Source organism: Corvus kubaryi, unplaced genomic scaffold, assembly GCF_017639235.1.
Source record: "Corvus kubaryi isolate FWS band 111438036 unplaced genomic scaffold, C.kubaryi_AGA036_p1.0 138, whole genome shotgun sequence".
NCBI lineage: Eukaryota > Metazoa > Chordata > Aves > Passeriformes > Corvidae > Corvus > Corvus kubaryi.
Window position 1 is genome coordinate 17,087,111 of NW_024580672.1, and position 19,105 is coordinate 17,106,215.

At 41.6% G+C, this 19,105-nt stretch overlaps 1 protein-coding gene across 2 annotated transcripts in view; it reads right to left on the bottom strand.

Moving 5' to 3' along the window:
• The window catches only part of SHTN1 (shootin 1), a 47,574-nt gene that overhangs the window by 7,845 nt on the left and 20,624 nt on the right, over nucleotides 1-19,105 (bottom strand). Inside the window, exons 8-15 of one of the 2 annotated variants that reach the window (XM_042019419.1) lie at nucleotides 12,314-12,460; nucleotides 10,874-11,027; nucleotides 9,696-9,801; nucleotides 7,924-8,006; nucleotides 4,891-5,000; nucleotides 4,260-4,313; nucleotides 1,371-1,491; nucleotides 322-505 (exon numbers count right to left, since the gene is read on the bottom strand). In XM_042019419.1, the coding sequence (XP_041875353.1) occupies nucleotides 322-505; nucleotides 1,371-1,491; nucleotides 4,260-4,313; nucleotides 4,891-5,000; nucleotides 7,924-8,006; nucleotides 9,696-9,801; nucleotides 10,874-11,027; nucleotides 12,314-12,460 (959 nt within the window). Of the gene's footprint in view, nucleotides 1-321; nucleotides 506-1,370; nucleotides 1,492-4,259; nucleotides 4,314-4,890; nucleotides 5,004-7,923; nucleotides 8,007-9,695; nucleotides 9,802-10,873; nucleotides 11,028-12,313; nucleotides 12,461-19,105 lie in introns of both variants that reach the window. The other variant, XM_042019418.1, reaches the window with a different exon arrangement.

Consider the following 19,105-nt stretch of genomic DNA (forward strand, 5'->3'; position numbering starts at 1 on the left):
TATCATCCCTCTTCTCTTCAGGATATGGAATAAACCCTCAGCCTTGTTATTTTTCAAAATCTCTTGAGGTTTTTTTTTGGACTGAGAAGAGGAACTTTTTTTTGAAGAACGTCCACAGGTTTTAGGGGGAAAGAACTTCATTACAGAGAATTTAACTTCTCCTTTCACATGAGACTGGAAATTATTTGAGGAGTCAGTGGTAAACAGCTGCAGACTGCACATTTATTGTGTTAACCAAAATTGGTGTTAAATCATTTTCAAAACACACCAGCTAAACACATCTTGTTCTACAATATATCTATAAATCCATATTCTACTTACTGTAAAGTAGGCTTGGAGCCTGTAGCACCCTTAGGCTGGTTGGGGACAGGACCTGAGTTGGGTACTTTGGAAGTGAATTCTGTCTCCACATCCTTCTTGTCCAACGCTGCCTGTGGGGCACTGGCTCCCGAACCCAGCACAGGCAGAGACTTTGATTCTGATGTGGCCAAGATTCCAGTGGGACCTAGAATCCAAAGAAAGTTTAATGCTTCCATTATCCAGATTGGTCTAGAAACAACACAAGAGCAGAGTAGAACTCTAGCTAAGTGCAGAAATCAAAATGGAATTTTAATCAACAGCATCCAGTGCAAGAGAGTATCAAAACACCACATTTGCAGCTTCTGCTCTCCCCACCAAGATTTGCCTTTTTTACCACAGGCAGCACTTGCTGGGTTGATCCTCCTGCCTTCTGGGGTGGGAATTCCTGCTGCCCACACAGCCCTACCCAGGCACAACTTTGGTGCTCTCCCAACCTGATGGCTGAAAAGCCTGTTCTCAGTAGTAATGAGGAGTCAGTGAACTGTCTGCAAAGTCCAAGATAAAACTCTGCAGTGACATTCAAACCAGCCACATCTGCATGTACTATGGCATGGACTTACACTTGCACAGGCTGTGTTTGTAACCAAGCAGAACGTCAACAGTTTTTTACAGAAGATTACAGTAAAGCACAGCATAAAAACTGCAGACCCCTGGTCTGCAGAGAAGGTTAACTCAAATCACCAGTCCCAAATCTCATTTCTCTGGCTAGCATTACTTTCAAGAGTATTTTCACAGTAGATTCGAGCAATAACTCCAGCAGTAACATCTGAGCTCCAGGCTGGAAAGAGGAACCTGAGTGTATGTGTCTGTGTGTGCAGAAAATCCTGACAGAAGCATCTCTTGGAGAAAATGGGATCAAAAGCAACAGGTGAGACAGGGAAGGGAGTCACTGTAGAAGAAGGTGGAGCTCTCAATGGCTGCAATGGCAATGGTCTGGAACAGAATGTAAAGCTTCAAGAGTCACTTAATGCAGGGAGAGGAAGAGGACTCCAAAGGAGCCCAGCACTTACTGCCACTGTCCTGGTCAGTGGTCACTTTCCGGCGTCGCAGGACTCGTTCCAGCTCTGTTTCACCACTGTCTGTTTCAAGGGACTTCAAGCTTCGGGAACTGGTGGATTTATTCAGTGTTTCCTAGAGCAAGAAACAGGCATGAGAAGCTCTCTGAGGACAGATCATGCCTTGCTAAGCAGCTCATGTGCACAACTTCAGAATCTTTCACACTGCAGTTCTAGAGCAGCGGGCCAAGCTCTTCCATCGGTACAACAGGAGCTTCTGGGATCAGCTCGCCACCCCACCCTTACTTGGGTTTAATGTGGGGATAAACCACACTTACTACACATTAGTGGGGTGATATCAGGCATAAGAGGGATGCTCTGGATCACTAATGAACAAATTCTGATGTTCGCAAGGAGCTGCCAACTCCGTCCATCTTAACATTTAAAGGATCTTAAAAAACTGCCAGAGAGTTATCATGCACATAATTAACCTCTCTTAGCAAAAAGCCAAAGATCCATCTGTTATTGCTCCAGTGGGTTTTCTATTTTAGCATGGTCCTGTGTTGCTGCATCCTGGTGTGTACATATGTCTGCAAAAGTCAGTATTTATCAGCCACAACTGCAGCATATTATATCCTATAGTGTAGCTGGTCTGCCATAAACCTGACCCTATGTCTACACACTTCAAGGTTTCTCTTTTGCACAGAGTTAGATCTCAAGTTGAAACGGTTTTTTGTACATACAGAACAGAAGTAAATGCTATTACTGCCTTATGCCAAGGCTAGCATGTAGAATCAGTGAAGCTGCAGGTCCAGGAGCATTTTTCTTAAAGTGGGAGGAAGAGAGGCTTTAAGCAAAGCCAACTTGCCTACAGGAATTTACACATGCATTTAGTGCATACTGCATGCATTTCCCAACCCACAACAGTCAGTTACTGAATCAGAACCCACTTGATTGTAAAACTCACCCAAAATGTTTATAATGCAACTGAAAATTTGGTACCCATATACTATTTCATTCTCTTTTTGAGTCTTCCCAGAAATCTTGTTTATTCAGTCTTCCAAAACATGTCAGACTCAAATAGCATTTTTCCAGACCACAGATAACATTCTATTGACATCTTTTGTTGATAAGCACATAACTTCTGAGCAGAAATAGCCAACGACAAAAGGAAATAGCACTTTCAGTTGCACAAGCTGTGCTACTTTCAAGAGCCCTGCAAAGTAACTTAATTCTTCACTCTTGCCTAAAAGTTAAAATATTTTTTTTCAAAACCATTGGAAATTTACTGAGCAGGTTATTCATTAGTAGTATGCTCCAGATCTGTACAAATGTACACGTACAAAAGCAACTTAAAAAAGGGAGCCACTCAAGCTCTGGAATTTGCACAACATAAATGTGTTTTGTTTGTAACAATTATATGGAGGTCTACACAAAATGCATAATTAGCATAGGAACAACAAATGTTTACTCCATCACATTCCACCCCCATGTTTGTTGTCTGACTGTGCATAATCACTGCTCTCAAGAATAGACTGGAGCTGCATTTTATAGTTTGTCTTGCACTGCAAATACCCTGAAAGGCTCAAAAGCAATGAGCCCAACACAGAAGTGCAGTGCCTGCAGGTTCCTCTCTGCTCCCTCTGAAGTGCATAATCAAGTCTCCCCTGGTGCCAGTGACACAGTGCTGAAGAAATAAAACAGCTATTAGAGAACGAAAGGACCTTGGGCAGGATGGCTCTGTCCAACCCTCACTGGTCCAAGCAGCACACCGCATCCCGCTATTCCTGTAATTATGGAATTCTGATTAAAGCACAGCCTCAGAGTTCCATTTCATTCCTTTCCTATTTAGCGCCGCATTTAATTACGTGTCCCTCTAATTAGAGCTCAGCATTAAGGTCTGGTGACTCTCTAGATCATTTCTTCCCTTCTTCCCTTGCTTTCACATGATTGGAGAACAGCAACTTTAACACATCACTGGTGCCCCACTGGTGATTTTAAATCACAGCAAAGGCTATGGCTACACTCTGCTGTACTGCCTTGCATCCCCCAAACCACTACTGAACTGGATTTTACAAGGGCTGTTTACCCACAGGATGATGAGAATGATTAGCTTCACCTTCTGCAGAGTGGAACTGAAGTATTTTGCTTCAATACTGGCAGAATTTCACCCGATGTGCCAAAATGGCACTTGAGAAGCTTCGGGGTTACAGAAGTCAGGGAGCAAGAACTGCAGCTCCTTCTGACTGATACAATTTTAGCTCTGGTGCAAAAGAAGCAACTGGTTAAAAACAAACAATGCAACACTTGAGTAAAGGACACAACAGGAGCAAACTTAGCACATTGCTCTCAGCTGAACCAAACATGCCTCATGTTTTTATTTTGTGAGAAGTGGTTATGTGGATAGCTATTCAGAATCAATTTTTTCTACATATAAATAAATGCAGGCAGACCACAGCTATTGCTTTATTTGGACTTCACCTATGCTAACAAGAAATTTGGTGCCACAGGAAAGAGGGCAGCAGTTGATGAGGAGAACTCTACATTCACTATATGTCCAGTCCAGGGGCTTTGCTTTGGACTAGATACAGATACTCAGCTGCCTCTCCCTTCCTAAGCATCCCCACTGTGAGTATTTGGAAAGTTTCCCAAGGATCTAGGGCAGACACACACCATAAAATCCCTTCTAGTGGCAGGAGCACATAAACCCAGAGCAGAGTGCAAAAACAAATTCTCCTAGCAAGACCAAAACCATCCTTAAGTCAAATCAAAGGTGGAACTGGGGGATTTGCCCTAAAACTGCTCTAAGGCTTCAAACCAAAATGCAGAAGTTCCACATTTTGCACAGAAGGCCCTGTCAGCTCAATGAGAAGAAAATGGAATACAATATGCAAGTTTTCTTACCAGAATCCCTTTTAGTTCTTTCATTGCACTTTCAGAGGGCTTTGGTGTTTCCGGCTGTAAACAAACACAACACATGGATGTCAAAAGCCACAAGAAACGGCCCAGGACAGACTCTGCACCTCTGCCCCCTCCTCCCGTGGGCACAGGGCTAACATTCCATCTACTTCCTTACTCAGATGAAGAGAAGAGCCTCAGCTCTTGACACTGTGAATCACAGACTATACATAAAGATTATGCTTTTGTGAAGGAGGTAAGCAATGTTCTACAGCACCATTCAGGTACTAGGTGTAAGTGCTGCATAAAAGAAAAAAAAAAGTGCTAACACAGCCTACTTGTTGATCATCCCCTTTAACCACTTCAGGTATTCTCTCTGTGCTTTTTGCTTCTTAGCAGCTGTTTGTTTACAGGCTTCTTTTCTGTGTCCAAGAAACTGGCCTTCATTTACTTAACTGCTGCCTTCATTTTTTTTCTGTTCTTCAGGTATATGCTCCTCTAATTCATTTTATCCAAAATCAAGCCAAGTAAATGAGGGGAGGAAAACGTATTCACCTGAATATTTAACAGAAAAGTTTATTTTCAGTGTAAATTACTGTACTTAGCTAAAATTATTGGTCTGCTACTTATTCCAAACCTTTGTTTTAGGCCTGCTTGACTGGTTGACTGGTCTCAGGTGAACTCCCTTTTTAATCCTGTCCATCATTTCTTCCACAGCTTGCCTCTTCAGATCTGTAACTTCTTCACCTGCTAGGAAAGTCAAAGAGCAGATCACATTTCAGATAGGAACTGCAGAAAAATGGTACAAAGTAAAAAACCATGTTCTCATTCTGGATACAGCAACCTTTGCTATCAGCTCAGCTGTCCTAAGCTCCTAAAGATTAAAATGCCAACCTACACTGAGATCCTGACTCTGCAAACGCCAAACTGCAGAAGTTTGGACAGAAGCAGACCCACATCCTGAAAAACATAAAGCTCCTGGAACTGTCTGGGAATTGCAAAAGCTCAGTGCTCTAGGATGAAGCACCAGGGACTGAAAGAACAGAGTTTTGCTTCCTGTGTGGCTCAGCAGGAATTCACAGCTCCACTGACACAGGACAAGCTGCAAATGCCCCATGACAGTGATTCCCAATTATGTCTCCCATTTCAAGTGGGTTTGAGAACCTGGGCGGAACAACACACCAACACCTCAGACTGAGCTAAACCTACCCCTTGAAAAAACACTGCATCAAGTTAAAGGGAAAAACTGAAATACCATGAAATGAAAATGGCTGCTTTTTCAAGAGATTTGGTATGAGGACTGCAAAATATTCAGATGACATGACTCTGTGATGAACCTAAACAATACCTGTTAACTTATCAGCATTCTGGATAACAAAACAAAAGACCCTTAACATACTAAAAAGGGGAGGGGGGAAGAGCACTTAAAGCAAATACATAGAGAAATAGGGTTGATGCTATTCAAAGCTGCAACCTTGTACCTTATATAACAGGAATTTTAAAAAGACTTCTGCTCTCTCACTTGTCAGGGTACTATTGATGATTCATAGAAATGTGGTTTCTGTATTCTAAGCCGATTCAATGTCAGGCTTTAATTTCACAAACAGGCTGTTTCAAATATAAAAGCATAATTGGTGGTATGGGATAGAAATTCTAAGTCCTTAACAGGGGTCAAAATAAGCCTCAAGTTTGATATAATAACTAGATCAAGACAGAACTTTCTCCTTTTTTATTTTTATTTTAAGAACAGCTCAACTATTAAGAGAAAAAGCAGTTTATATGTGATTGAAGAAAGGTCAGAACTGTTAGTTTGCTAATAAACAATGAAAGAATGGGGAGTAGAGAACTTGGAGTGAATTTCATAGTATTTCCTGCAATCACTGTTTGCGACAGTCTCAACAAAAAGGTGTAATCAAAACATCTAGGATGCTTCAAGGTAAGGAACCCTGATAAATCAAGGCACCATAATTGGACTTCTACCAAAAGGTAAGATTGACTCTTCATCAGAGGTCTCAGTACAAGGTCACTTCTCTAACTATTTTATCCACACCCAGAACCTTATTTCTCTCAGACTGGTAACCAGTTCCCAGAAATTCCCCCAGGGACCTGCCCAAGTCACTCCATTTCTCAGTTCCTCACCTGAAAAATGGGAGGAGTAATACTTTCCTTCCCCCACTTCCTGCCTGTTGGTTCCATGCAACAATCCAGCCTGACTTACATACCATTAGTCTGCTAACAGCAGGGGTTTTTTTTTAACAGTTATATCCTATAATTTCAGCCAGGTTCCCTTCTTTGTTTAAGTGGCAGCAAATGAGTTAAGCAATTCACCACAAACAAACTCCTGCTGTTTCAGAAGGAAGAGAGAAACAGCAAGAAAATCCCTGGTTATTTAACTGGCAATGCCTGTCTAACTAGCTCTGACTCTTCAGGCATTCACAGTCATTTGTAAGTCTGTACTTAACTCCTGTTCTCAACGTACTAAGTTTCCAGCTTCCATTAACAACAATAAAATGCAATTTCAGCTGTTACTTTGCATGCAGAGCCACCTTAGTGTAAGACTGTTTTGTTTTAGGTTTTCAGTGTTATTAAAGGATTAAAACTACAGTCAACTCTGAGTGGTAATTTCACAAGATATGAATTGAGGGATGAAAACTGAAACATTTAACAAACAAGCTCTGTGGAGAGACTCTGGACAGAAGAAATTGCCATGTGGAAATTTGGAAATTTCCCTGTATTATGCTGAATTTAACCTGCTCTCTGTTTAACGCTCGTAGGTTTGGTCTTCTGCCTCTTCCAGGTAACCTGTGGAAGCACAAAGCCCTGCACATGCTGCAGCTCGAGCAGGTAGATTAGAACTTTCCTCCAGTTACAGCAAGTGCTAGGTCTTCCCTTGAGGTTTTTGACCTGCAGCCTCAAAGACTGTTCATACTCAAATCCTTTTGGAAAAAGTAAATTGGATGCTGATGATCAGTTCAGTTGTGGAGGCAGAGATGGCCATGAGGGCCACACAAATCTACTTGGGATCTCAAGGAAATCTGCAGTAGAATACAACAGAATGTTTCAGCTGGAAGGGCCCTGCAGTGACCATCTGGTCTGACAGCCTGACCACTTTGGGGCTACCCAAAAGTAAGAGCATGTTCTTAAAGGCCTTAAACACCCACAGACTTGGGGCACCAACCACCTCTCTGGGAAGCCCGTTCCAGTATTTGACCATTCTCACCATAAATAAATGCTTCCTTATGTCCAGTCTAAGCATTCCTTGAGGCAGTTTTGAACCACTCCCCTGTGTCTTGTCACTGGATCCCAGGGAGAAGAGCTCAGCACCTCCCTCTCCCTGTCCCACCCTCAGGAGCTGTAGGGAGCAATAAAGTCCCTCCTCAGCCTCCTTTTCTCCATAGCAGACAAGCCCAGAGTCCTCAGCCACCCCTCACAGGAATACCGAAGCTACAGTACTGAAGATACCACTTCCCATCTTGGTGCACATATTCCTGGGCTGCAATCCCATTTCTGGACTGCAAGGCAGAGCAATGTGCTGGGACACGGACAGCTGTAGTTAATGCTGACACTTAAAAGCATCTGAATCACCACCTTTATCCACAGTTCCTTTCCACCAGCTTTTCCTGCAGTACCAGTGGACAACCCACATGGCTTGAGAAGGGATGAGCCATACCTGACTCCTGCTGAGGAGGTTTCTCCTTCTTGCTCACGTTGGTGTTGGAGTGAGATCTCTTGCGAATCATTGACATGAGAGACCTTGGGGGGAAAAGGAAACAGAGATTGTCATTCTGTCCTGGATCAGCCTGAACACAACACACCACCAGCTTGCTTATACCTGATTATACAGCCACTTACAAAAGACTCATTTAATGGTTCTTGAATGCAGATGCACTGAATTACCCCCCACAATGCCTCCCATCAAAATGCACCAGAGAAATTTATTTCTTTTTAACAGACATTAGGCACAAATCAAAACACTCCAGATTTGAATATTAAAAGCCAGGGTCTCATTGTGACACATGACAAATGGAAGCTGCTCCGGCATAATAAACAGAAAGGAGAGCTGTAGATGTTGAAGTATTGTTCTCCAGAGGACACTTAAATATGGTGATCAGTATCTCCTCACCATCTCCAGGTTTGTAATCTTCCTACAGTGTCAAATAATTATCCCCTCGCTATAGTCACAACGTAAACCTCCACACCAGTAAATGATTCATCTCCAAGAACAAGTACAAGCTCCTGTGCACATCTGATGTGTCAGTAAGGCCAGTCACTCCCTACTGAACATCATTCCTTACACAGCAGAGTGACATCCCTGCCATCAAGGGTCAAATCTCTGTCCCAGAAAAAACCAGCACCCAGTGCTTATGCCCTGAAACAACTTCTATACACATACATGTCATACTGCATGAGGAAGATGTCTGACTTTCCTACTACAGGGCTTAAAATTAATACTTTCACCTATTCCAAACAGTAAAGGGCATAAATTTAAACAAAAAATCCCACAACACCCCTACACAGTTAATTCATGCTATCCCATCAGTGAGAAAGAAGCAAGCAGGCCAAATGAGTTAATGGACATAAAAGAAGCAAAAGGCCAAACACAATCTTCCTGAACATGCTGAGTTTCTAAAAACAATGCAAGATGAACAAAGGGATGAATTCTCCCCGCTAATCTATCTATTCATACATTTAACACAGTAGTTTACAAGACTCCTGGATGTCACTTCTAATACAGAAGGTTGCAAACTGTCATCAAAGTCCATTTATTCTTAAAACTAAGCAGACAACATGAAGAGATTAGCTGGGTTTCTAAAATTAACTAAGCACCCTTTAGTATTTAGTTAATTCATTTGGGTCTAATGTCTGATACATCATAGGCTGGTCATGCTCTTTCATAGTCCTTTGCAGAAATCAGGCCAAATTTTGGTAATTTTGCCCAAAACTGCTTGATGACTGGGTGGTAATTTTCTTTTTGTTTTTTTTTTCCCTCTCCTTTTTAACTTATGAAAGTAATTGTGGGAACTCAACAGAGTCTGCATTTTCATCATCAGTATCTGACGTGAAGGGACACACAATAATCTAACATATCCTTTGGTTCAAAGGAGTTTTCTTGGCAATAGAAAGCATTTCACAAGTCTGTAATTACAGCTATCAGGTGAATAGAAAAAAAAATAATCTCCTAAATTTAGAGGAGACAGGTATCCCTCCTCCTCCAAAGTCACAGTCTAGACAATTTATTGGGCTTGGCAAGGCAGACACTGTTCAAAATTGGTCAGGGTGTTAAGTCTGGGGGCAGGTGGGGCCCTGAGCGTGTGCTGCTGCTCAGGAGCCCCAGACAGGTGGAGAAAGCCTTTTTTCCTTTAAAAACACTCTTCCTGCTTGGATGCCAGCTGATGTAAGGAATTCTGCTTCTGCAGAGCAGCACTGGGTGTGAGCACTCACCGAATGGGGTTGGGGGGAGGAGGAGGAGGGAGAGGCGGGGGCGGTGGTGGCGGCGGGGGCGGAGCAGGATTTTCAGACTGCTGGACTCGCTTCTGAAGTTCATCAACTGCACAAGAGCAATGAAAGAAACCACAGTGAGTTCTTGGGCTCTCTCATCTCCTCTAAAAACCAGCTTTGACAGTTTAAGAAAAAAACCCTACTAATTAACTAAAGAACAAACAAGACTAAACCACACAACTGCTGGAAGTCCATTTTTTGGCATTTTCTACCAAGAACAATGCAGGATTCCCATGAAACCAATTACCTCCAACCTGAGTTACTACTGAAACTGAAATTTTGCCTCATACAGGATTCTTCATATAAAATGATAGAGCAGAGAAAACTTTATCCATTTCTGCAATGCTCTATTTGAGGTTGTATTTGAGAATGAACTAACAAGAGATGACAGAAATTGGCAATTTCAGCCTCCAGACCTATCTCTGTCTTACTGATGGTGTGGGCTTTCCCCATAAAAATGGTCAAAATTGGGTGGTGACAGAATGGATTTTTTCCTCTACTGTTTTCATGTCGGACCTAAAATGTGGAAATTACTTTTCTGCACTTGAAATGCTGTCAAATGTAATTAACTGGGGAAGGGCAGAAACAGAGGAAAAAAAGTCTTGAATTTCTTTTAGTTACAAAAATCCTTAGCAATTGTTCTGTGTACAGTAGGTTATGGCAGAAGTAAGAATATGATTTCCAAAGTGGACATGGTTCTTTGTTCTTGCAATGACGGATTTGAATTAAAATTACAGTGTTTTACACTTACTTTTAAATATGTAAACAAATTAAAAATCAACTGAGTGGCTTTAAATTCCAGGTACCATCTTTCATGTCTTTCACACAGAGAGCCATCTCCATATGTTTATCCATCTGTAAGATTCAGGGCAACCTAACACCAGGATTTTTGTTCCTTACAGAAATTTTACAAGGTTCTTTCTTCACACACATTTTGGACACAGCTGTTCTGCAGTTAAGGCAGTTGCTGTACTTTGACTAGTGAAGCACAGGTCTGGATCACAGCTACACAAAAGCTTCTGGGGTCTCAAATATAACACATATAATTCCATTAGATGTGTACCAACCACCCTCCCCACACACACTTTACCCCTAAAATGGGAGTTATTACACAATTTTACCTGAGTGCTTTAGGTCTCTAGCTTTTTCTTCTGCATGCTGACACTTCAGCTCCAGTTCTTTTTTATCTTCTTCCAAAAGTTCTAGTTGCTGTTTAAGGCGACTAATCTCCTTATGCAGTGATTGATTCTCTAGCTGCTCTTCTAATTCTTTGACCTGCAGTTGGCAAACAAGAGCATTCATCACAATAAAAGGATTTTTCTGTCCCTCCTGTTGGCAAATAACCCACTAGGCACAGTTAGGCCTGAAAACATCATGTTATAGTATAGGAGTGAAGCACAAGTCCCAGAAAAAGGAAAATTTTTTAATGAGAGCTGGAAAGATTCTTCTGAGAGATGTCAGAATTTTCTGTTACGACCCCAACTTGCTTTATCTCTTCTTTAAAATATGTCTTTAGCTCCAAACTGGTTAAGCTCTACATTGTTCCCTTTCTTTTTATAGAGTTTTTATCACATAATTAGAATTTAATTTCAGAACATTTCCTCATTTGAAGCACGAGAACATTGACATTTTTGTTCTCTTACTGCTTCCACTGACAGGCTCATTATTTAAAATCCCTTGTCTCGAATCATGCAGATGCCAGTGGAACATTATGGAATGGAATATTATGGATTCAGAGGCAGCATTCAGATGCAGAGTAGCAGTAACTTCACAGCTCCCTAAATATATACATTTTGCTCTAGACTTCAAAGTAGCCAAAGATGCAGAGGTTTTCTGTGAACTGGCAATTATTCTTCCAAAATACTCATTTGGAATCATTTGAGATTACACAGTCTCAGTATTGCTGCATGGATGAAATGACAGGAATTGTTTACCTATCCCTAGCATTGCTCTATTACCAGAGTTTTAGGAACAGGCCTCAGGGCTAAAGGAAAGCTCATTTTCAGGCTTTCCTGGGAAGCAATGGTGATTTCTCCCAGTTAAGAGCTTGATCTAGTCCAGTTTCAGAGAATACATTTGTTTATATCCTCTCACCCCACTTTGCAGATTCACCTTACCCTTCCTTACTCCAGTATGTCTGGCTTTCCCCCATCCATTTGTTCAGCAAGACCCAGACCACTTGTGCACTGCCTCTCACCTCATGTTCTTTCTTGCTTATCCCTCCAAGACACCCTTTGTATTACTCAATGTCCAAAACATTCTCCTGTCATCTCTTCACTTAATGGAACCTGACTTACTGCTTGTAATTGCACTTTACTGGCACCCAGAATAAAATACTTACCTAAACCAGTGCCTTCGGGCACAAGAGTTCTGTACTCATGTCTGAACAGTGACCCAGAAGAAGGGAGTCACAACTCTCTCTGAAATTTAGTTCTTAAACTCCAAGCTCTTACAGGGGATATGATCTCAAGTAATTCTGAATGTTATAAAGACATATCACTCCTTAAATTCAGGAGGTTTTCAAAGACTTCTGCATGAGATTAAAAGAAATTCTGTTTTACCTTTTGCTGGTGTTGAAGCCTCTCTTCTTCTAATGTGTGGGTTAGCTTAGCATTGTCATCCAAAGCCTTCAACAGCTGTTGATCAGGAGCAGAATTTTGCAGAAGCAACTGACTCTGCCTTTTCATCTTGTTTTGTTCAATAAACATCTGCCAACACAAGCCCACCCCCGACAAAAACAACAGTCAGGCACAGTCTAATGCTAAAATGGCAATTGGAAAGAAAATTAGATATTAACATTGTGTTAATGTGGTAGGAATAGTGAGGAAGAAGCTGAGAAGGAAGGGGAAAGGAAGTTTGAGAATAAAATTCACAAGAGCTAAGCTCACACTGAAAGGAACCAGGTGTTTGCCGAGAACCACCCACTGCTACACCTCAATTACCCACATGTTGGCAGCATTCAGAATTTAAACACACCTGTGAATTCTGTTTCCTGGAAATGGGAACAATCTGAGCCCCATTCTGGGAGCTCTGCAAAGATTAAAAGAACTCTAGGTGGAAGATAAAGTATCTATGAATTCACAGGCTATCTCCTCAAACACCTCTGCAAGCCTTGGCATAAAGCCCACTTATTTGAGGGTTAGCTGGGTATGTGAATGATGGAAATTCATTTCTTCAGGAAATGAATTTCAGTCCATGTCTGTGTAATCAGTGTATGTACTTGCCCTGGGAAAAGGCTTTTCAGGGCAATTTCAGCCTTTTAGTTCTGATCCTTGGGTTCCTTCCTCTCCCCAAGTTATATTTTTGATGTGGCAAATGAATACATTGGTGGAGGTGGGCAAAAATCAAAAGGTCTAGAGACCTGACATTGACCAAAAAAAAATCACACACTTCTCTAGGCTTCACTTAAGAGGTGCAGAAGCTGTCAGCATATGCAGTTTCCCTATGAGATCTGTTCCTCCCAGACTGTTTAGGAACTAGGAAAAAAAAAGCTTGCTTCCTGACAAAAAAATTCCTGGTGTATTTATTCTGCACCTTGACATCTCTTTCAGATAGAGGTTTGCCCCCAGGCAACACGGGCTTCCACTCGACAAACTCAGCTGTGCCTGTTCTCAGAGCAGAAACAGGGACTGGGTCATGCTGAGGTTTCACATGAGTGTGCACAGGTCAGCAGAGCCACTTATGGCAGGAGAGCAGAGAACAGCCTGAGAAGGCAGGCACTCCCTCAGACTGCAAAAACACTGCTGTGTTTTGCTGTTGAGCTCAGCAAAAGCAAGGAGGTATTTTAAAAATAAAGTATTAGAAATATACAAAAGTTCCATGATGTCTTTTCAGATTACCATCCTGTTTATTCACAAACCAAAACTACGGATACAACAAACACATGGTTTCTTCCCATCTGGTGCTACTGCACTGCCCTGTGATTTATTTCTTTTAATACACTTGGATATTAAACAAATATGAGCTGATGCAGGTTTGTGGCAAGCATTCTTTGCACAGACACTTCAGCTGAGCCTTCCCAGCAAGCAGCTCCCAGTGTAGCTGTGCAGACAGAGCGACAAGGCCACTGACCGCGCTGAACTTTTAACTCCCCTCGCAGCCTGCCTGACCCTGCGTGCCAGGAGGAGTCAATTGATGCAGCCCTAATGCCAATAAAACCTGCAATGAACACTCCACTGGGCAAAGCTGTGCCATGGGGGCAGGCAGCAAAGGACTGGAAGCATTTGATGGAGAGGAAATGATGAACGTAGGCGCTGGTGCTACACTTTGTTATAAAACAAACAGGAACAAACTGCTGACGATGCAAAGTCAAATGTGCACTGGACATCAGCTCTCTGTCCCCATATTCTGCCAGTCAAACCAATTTATGCTTATGTTATCTTATACTAGTAGGGCTGTGGCAAAACCAGTTCAAAGGCAAGAGAATTTCAGAATAAAAGCTACCCACAACAATCCATAAAGGTTTGCCTTTGTATTGCAACTAATTCATTTAACACTTTATATTCTTAAAAGAAACAGCATCTTTGAACATCATATTGAGAAAGGCCTCTAAGTCACTGCAAAACAACTCAATACTGTCTCAAAGTCTTCTGTGTTCCTGTTAAGTCACTCACAGAAGTTATTTAACCCTGACAGAAACAACCTCTCTCCAGAAGCCAACTTCAGCAAACATCACAGTTTACCCACTGCGAACTTTCAAAGCAAAGCGAAAACCTGGATTTTTTTTTTTGGAATCTGAAAAATAGTTTAACGTGACCAATTCCAGATTTTTATTCACCAAGTTTCTGCCACTAAACCCAACCAGAGTTGTTCCAGCCTGAGGGAGCAAAAAGCTGCCAAAACAAGAAGAAATCAAGTACAGCAACTTGATTTCTTCAACTTGAGCAGATACTTCACCAAGTGCAGAAAATTCATATTCACTTTGTTTCATGTTCTTCTGCAACAAAATGATAAAAATCCTTTTGAAGATCTGGATGAAAACTTTTTCCCTCAGAAGCTTTCACATCAAGTCCTGCATTTTCAATTAGCTTTATAAATTGCTTTCATGATATTGCAAATATGTTCCTGCTCACAAATATGAAAGTGTCTTCAACACCACCAAAAAAAGTTTTGATTATAAGGTAATGCTGCAATCAACACATGGGAACCAAATTCTCACGGGGAGTCCCATCCATCCCAGAAGTTACTTACACAATTTCTCTAAGTGCCAACATATTCTAAGTGGAAGGGACAAAGCCAGACAGGACAGTCTTGTCAAGCAAGATGGTGGTACTGACTCAAAGTTTTTGAGAGGCTGCTCTGTGTGTTTGACACAGGACAAAAAAGACCCTTAAAAATTAATTCTAATTTAAAATTTTAAAAAAATCAATTCCTGGTTCAGCAGGGCAGAAACCTGACTGTCTGCACAACCCTGAATATTAATTAAAGTGACTGCTGAAAGGGCAAAACAGCTACTAACAAGATTATTTGGACTAGGTGGAATTTAACCAATTGATGGATTAGTTCCGACTTTGCCACCTGCTAGACAATTATCTGCAGAGCATCCCAATCAATGCTGGAAACACAAGTCAATAGTGCAGGAATCTACTGAAAACCACACCTGCAGCTAAAGGCACATCACAAAGAAAAACTATTTGCTTACACATATCAGTCTGATTTTTTAAATCTCCCAGCGTTGTGCAAACCAGTTATGTATTTTTCTCTCCCTGAGTTTACAAAGAGAAGCTTCAAAATACAGGGAATCTGGGAGCTGGCCACTTTGCATCAGCAGAGTTTTCACAAGAACTGGGGAGGTGGAAAAAAGGGGGTGAAAATGATAGAAGTTTTTCCCTTGACCTCAGTGAGGCCATACCTCATTCTCAGCCCCTTGCTCCAGCCCCTACCCAACAGAGCGTTCACTGCAGCTGTTTTTTGTTTACAGCAGGACTGAAAAAGGAATTCTTCCTCATTAAAAAAGTTAGAAAGCAACTCCATTAGTGTCAAGTCCCTGGGAACACCGATCCTCGTTCAAACAAGGCTCAGGATAAAACTGGATGCTTTCCAACCAACCCTTCTCCCAGGAGCAAAACAATGATAAAGGAAATTCTTTAATATCCATGTGTGGCTACGCTTCCATCTATACATCCTTTGGGCATTTGCTGTGAGCAGTAACTTTTTTGTCTTAGTTACAGTTTGAAGGGATAAAAATGTCCCAATACAGCAAGTGTTGTTCTAGTAGGGTAATCAATGGTTGCATAAAGTGAAATAAAAATCAGTGGCATGCTGTCCTCTATAAATAGAATAACAAAAGGTAAGTAGCAAGGCAGAGTCCAACTTGGGAAGTGTCAAACAGAAAAGAGAAGATCACTCAACTGAGCAGCTGGTCCTTATTTCAATCCTCAGCAGCATCACCCCATCCCCTCCACAACCTACAGAGGAATTAGTGAGTCATCCTCACAGAGGGGTAACCATTTACATTGGTCACAGTTTGCAGGAGCTGATGCCTTTTGCATCATGTGTACCTGAATCTTGTGTTCAGACCTCAAATAAGTCCCAAGGGAGGTAGGATCAAGGTACTCGTATCTCCCCAAAAGAACAGGCTGTTTGAAGGATTTTATGTGATGGGGATGACACAGTGATCATGTCTGATTATGGCCTGACAGGGCACTAAATGGCTCTAAATTCAGGATTACAATACAACTCCAGGTATGGTTTTTAGTTCAATGGCTATTCAGGAAAAAAAAAAAATATATATATATACACACTCCTTTAGAGGAGTCAAAGTCTAATTGAGTTGGATTTTCATACGGCCACAGGAAAGTGAGCAGTGTGACCATGAAAAAGGACATATGCATACTATGGACAGCCAACAGTCACTCATGTAGATGATTCGTAATATTTCAGACCAATAAAGATACAACACAGTTGGTTTTAGTTACCTGGCTAATTGCCAGACAGCTTCTGAAGCGACTGTTTTTAAAGAGCTACAAGCTGCAGCACTAGGAAGTTTTGTGGCTCAGAAGAAGAGGTCTAATTCACTCAGAATGGGAGAACTGGAGTAGATGAGTTAAGCCTCTTTTTTGTCCATCATTTGCTTCTCACCACAGAGGTGCTTGGAGCATGTACTTTTGAGTGTGAGCAAACTGAATTCCCATCAACAATGTGACTTCCTTAAAAATGAAACATTATTTACTTTACCAGCCTGTTGTGTAAAAGGGTTTCTCAAACTACAGCACTCATTCTTTACTTATGAGGCATAACTGCCCAAAATACAGGGGAAAAAATAATCTCTATTGTTATTTATTTCTTTCTTCATTTCCTGCAGCTTTCTTTCTGTCTTGGTAGAAGCATAGTAATACATTCTATAATGCTCACAGCCTTACAGCATTTAGACACCATCTAATAGATTCAGAAGTAGATCATACACCTCATGAAAAAAAAGGAAACATCTTCACTTTTTTTTTTTCCCCCCATAGATTAATTGCCTGAACAAAAAGAGATGGGGGGGAAAGAGAAAGAGACCAAGGAGTTTCCTAGAGCATACATCTCTTACCATTCCCCAAGCCTCTTCCTGGGAAAAAGCTTGATGAAACATATTAGCATTAAATCGTGCTTCAAAAGTGGTAACATCCAAGCTCAGGAGAATTCAAGTACTAACTACTTATCATGTCTCTTTAATTATTAAATCCAGTTCAGTCAGCTGGACTGAAAATTAAGTACTTTCAGATACCAGTTGCTGTTGAACTACCCTTGGCAAAGCACAGAGTGTGGCACTTGTAAGCATGGAGTTGCTTCTCAGTGCTGGTTTTGCAGCATCCACTCACAAATGTAACTTGTTAATGCAGAAGTCCTCACAAATTAACCCAGAAGGTCACAAATGCATCTAAGGAAGAGTTCTTTGGGAGCTCATGTCATCAAGATAACTGAACTCATTGCATGCAACCTCATGAGTAGTGCAGACATTTGCTAAGAGTGACAATGATTTTCTTTAAGTTCACAGCCACCTTTTATCTTTCAATATGGGAAGACTGAGTTGCAGAGTCAGTAAAGTCAGCTGTGCACTGGCCCAGGTATGGGATGCAGGTATTTTGAGAAAAAACAAGTTAAATGCAAACATTTTGTTGTGCAACAGTTACTTAGAAGCACAAACAGCTGTAGGATGGGGCAGAAAGTCAATGGAAAGGTGAACGATGGCACATTAGAGATTCACGGAATTGTTTTAATCCATCTGGATCATAGTTCCTTTGAATGCAGCCTTTCAACTTCTCAACTGCAAACTGTTTTACAGGTTACCACAAACACTTGAGAACCACTTTCTTTTCCCAGTTGTGCATTTTCAGCCAAAGCCTGCACTAGCCTCAGAAGTGAAAGGAACCCCAACAAACTGCTCAGCAGTTTGACACTTCATTTCTATTTGTCCACGATACAGAGGACAGGAAAAAAACCATCTCAATGTCAACTTTGAGAGCACACTGCTTCTTCTCCATGAGGTTTCCAGAGAACTTCTGGTTGCAAGGATTATCTCCACTCCAGCATACACTAATAATAAACTGTTCACTTGTGCTGGTTTTGGCTGGAAGAGTAGATTTTTTTCATGGTAGCTGGTTTGGGGCTGTGTTTTGGATTTGTGCTGAAAACACCATTGATAATAGAAATATATTTTCATTATTGCTGAGCAGTGCCTACATAAAGTCAAGGCCTTTTCTGCTCCTCACCCCAGCCCACCAGTGAGTGATCCAGGGGTGCAGAAGGAGCTGGGAGGGGACACAGCCAGGACAGCTGACCCCAACTGCCCACAGGGATAGTCCAGGCCACATGGCATCATGCTCTGCACGTAAAGCTGTGGGAAGAAGGAGGAAGAGGGGGACATTCAGAGTGATGGTGTTTGTTTTCTCAAGTGGCTGTTGTACCCAGTGGAGCCCAGCTTTCCTGGAGAAGGCTGAGCCCATGGGAAGCAGTGAATTAATTTCTTGTTTTGCCTTGCTTTTGTGTGCAGCTTTAGCTTTACTTAGGAAACTGTCTTTATCCCAGCCCATGAATTTTCACATTTTAACTTCCAATTCTCTCCCCCATCCTATCAGGGGAAGGTGAGCAAGTCACTGTGTGGGGCTGAGTTGCCAAGCTAGGCTTAAACCACAACATCGCTTTACAAAATACTGCTGCAAGGCAGGATGTATGTTTAATAAACCACTTATGCAAGATTATTTTGTTAAACTCATGAGATTTTTACATCACTAAGAGTTTCAATTTGCTTCTCACACCGTGTTCTCCTGCTCTTGGCTTGCTTTGGCTGCATGTATTGTATTTTGCTCATCTTTGTGGGAGAGTGCTTTTCAGGGCTACCTCTACATTATTGCAATGGCCTTCAAGATACT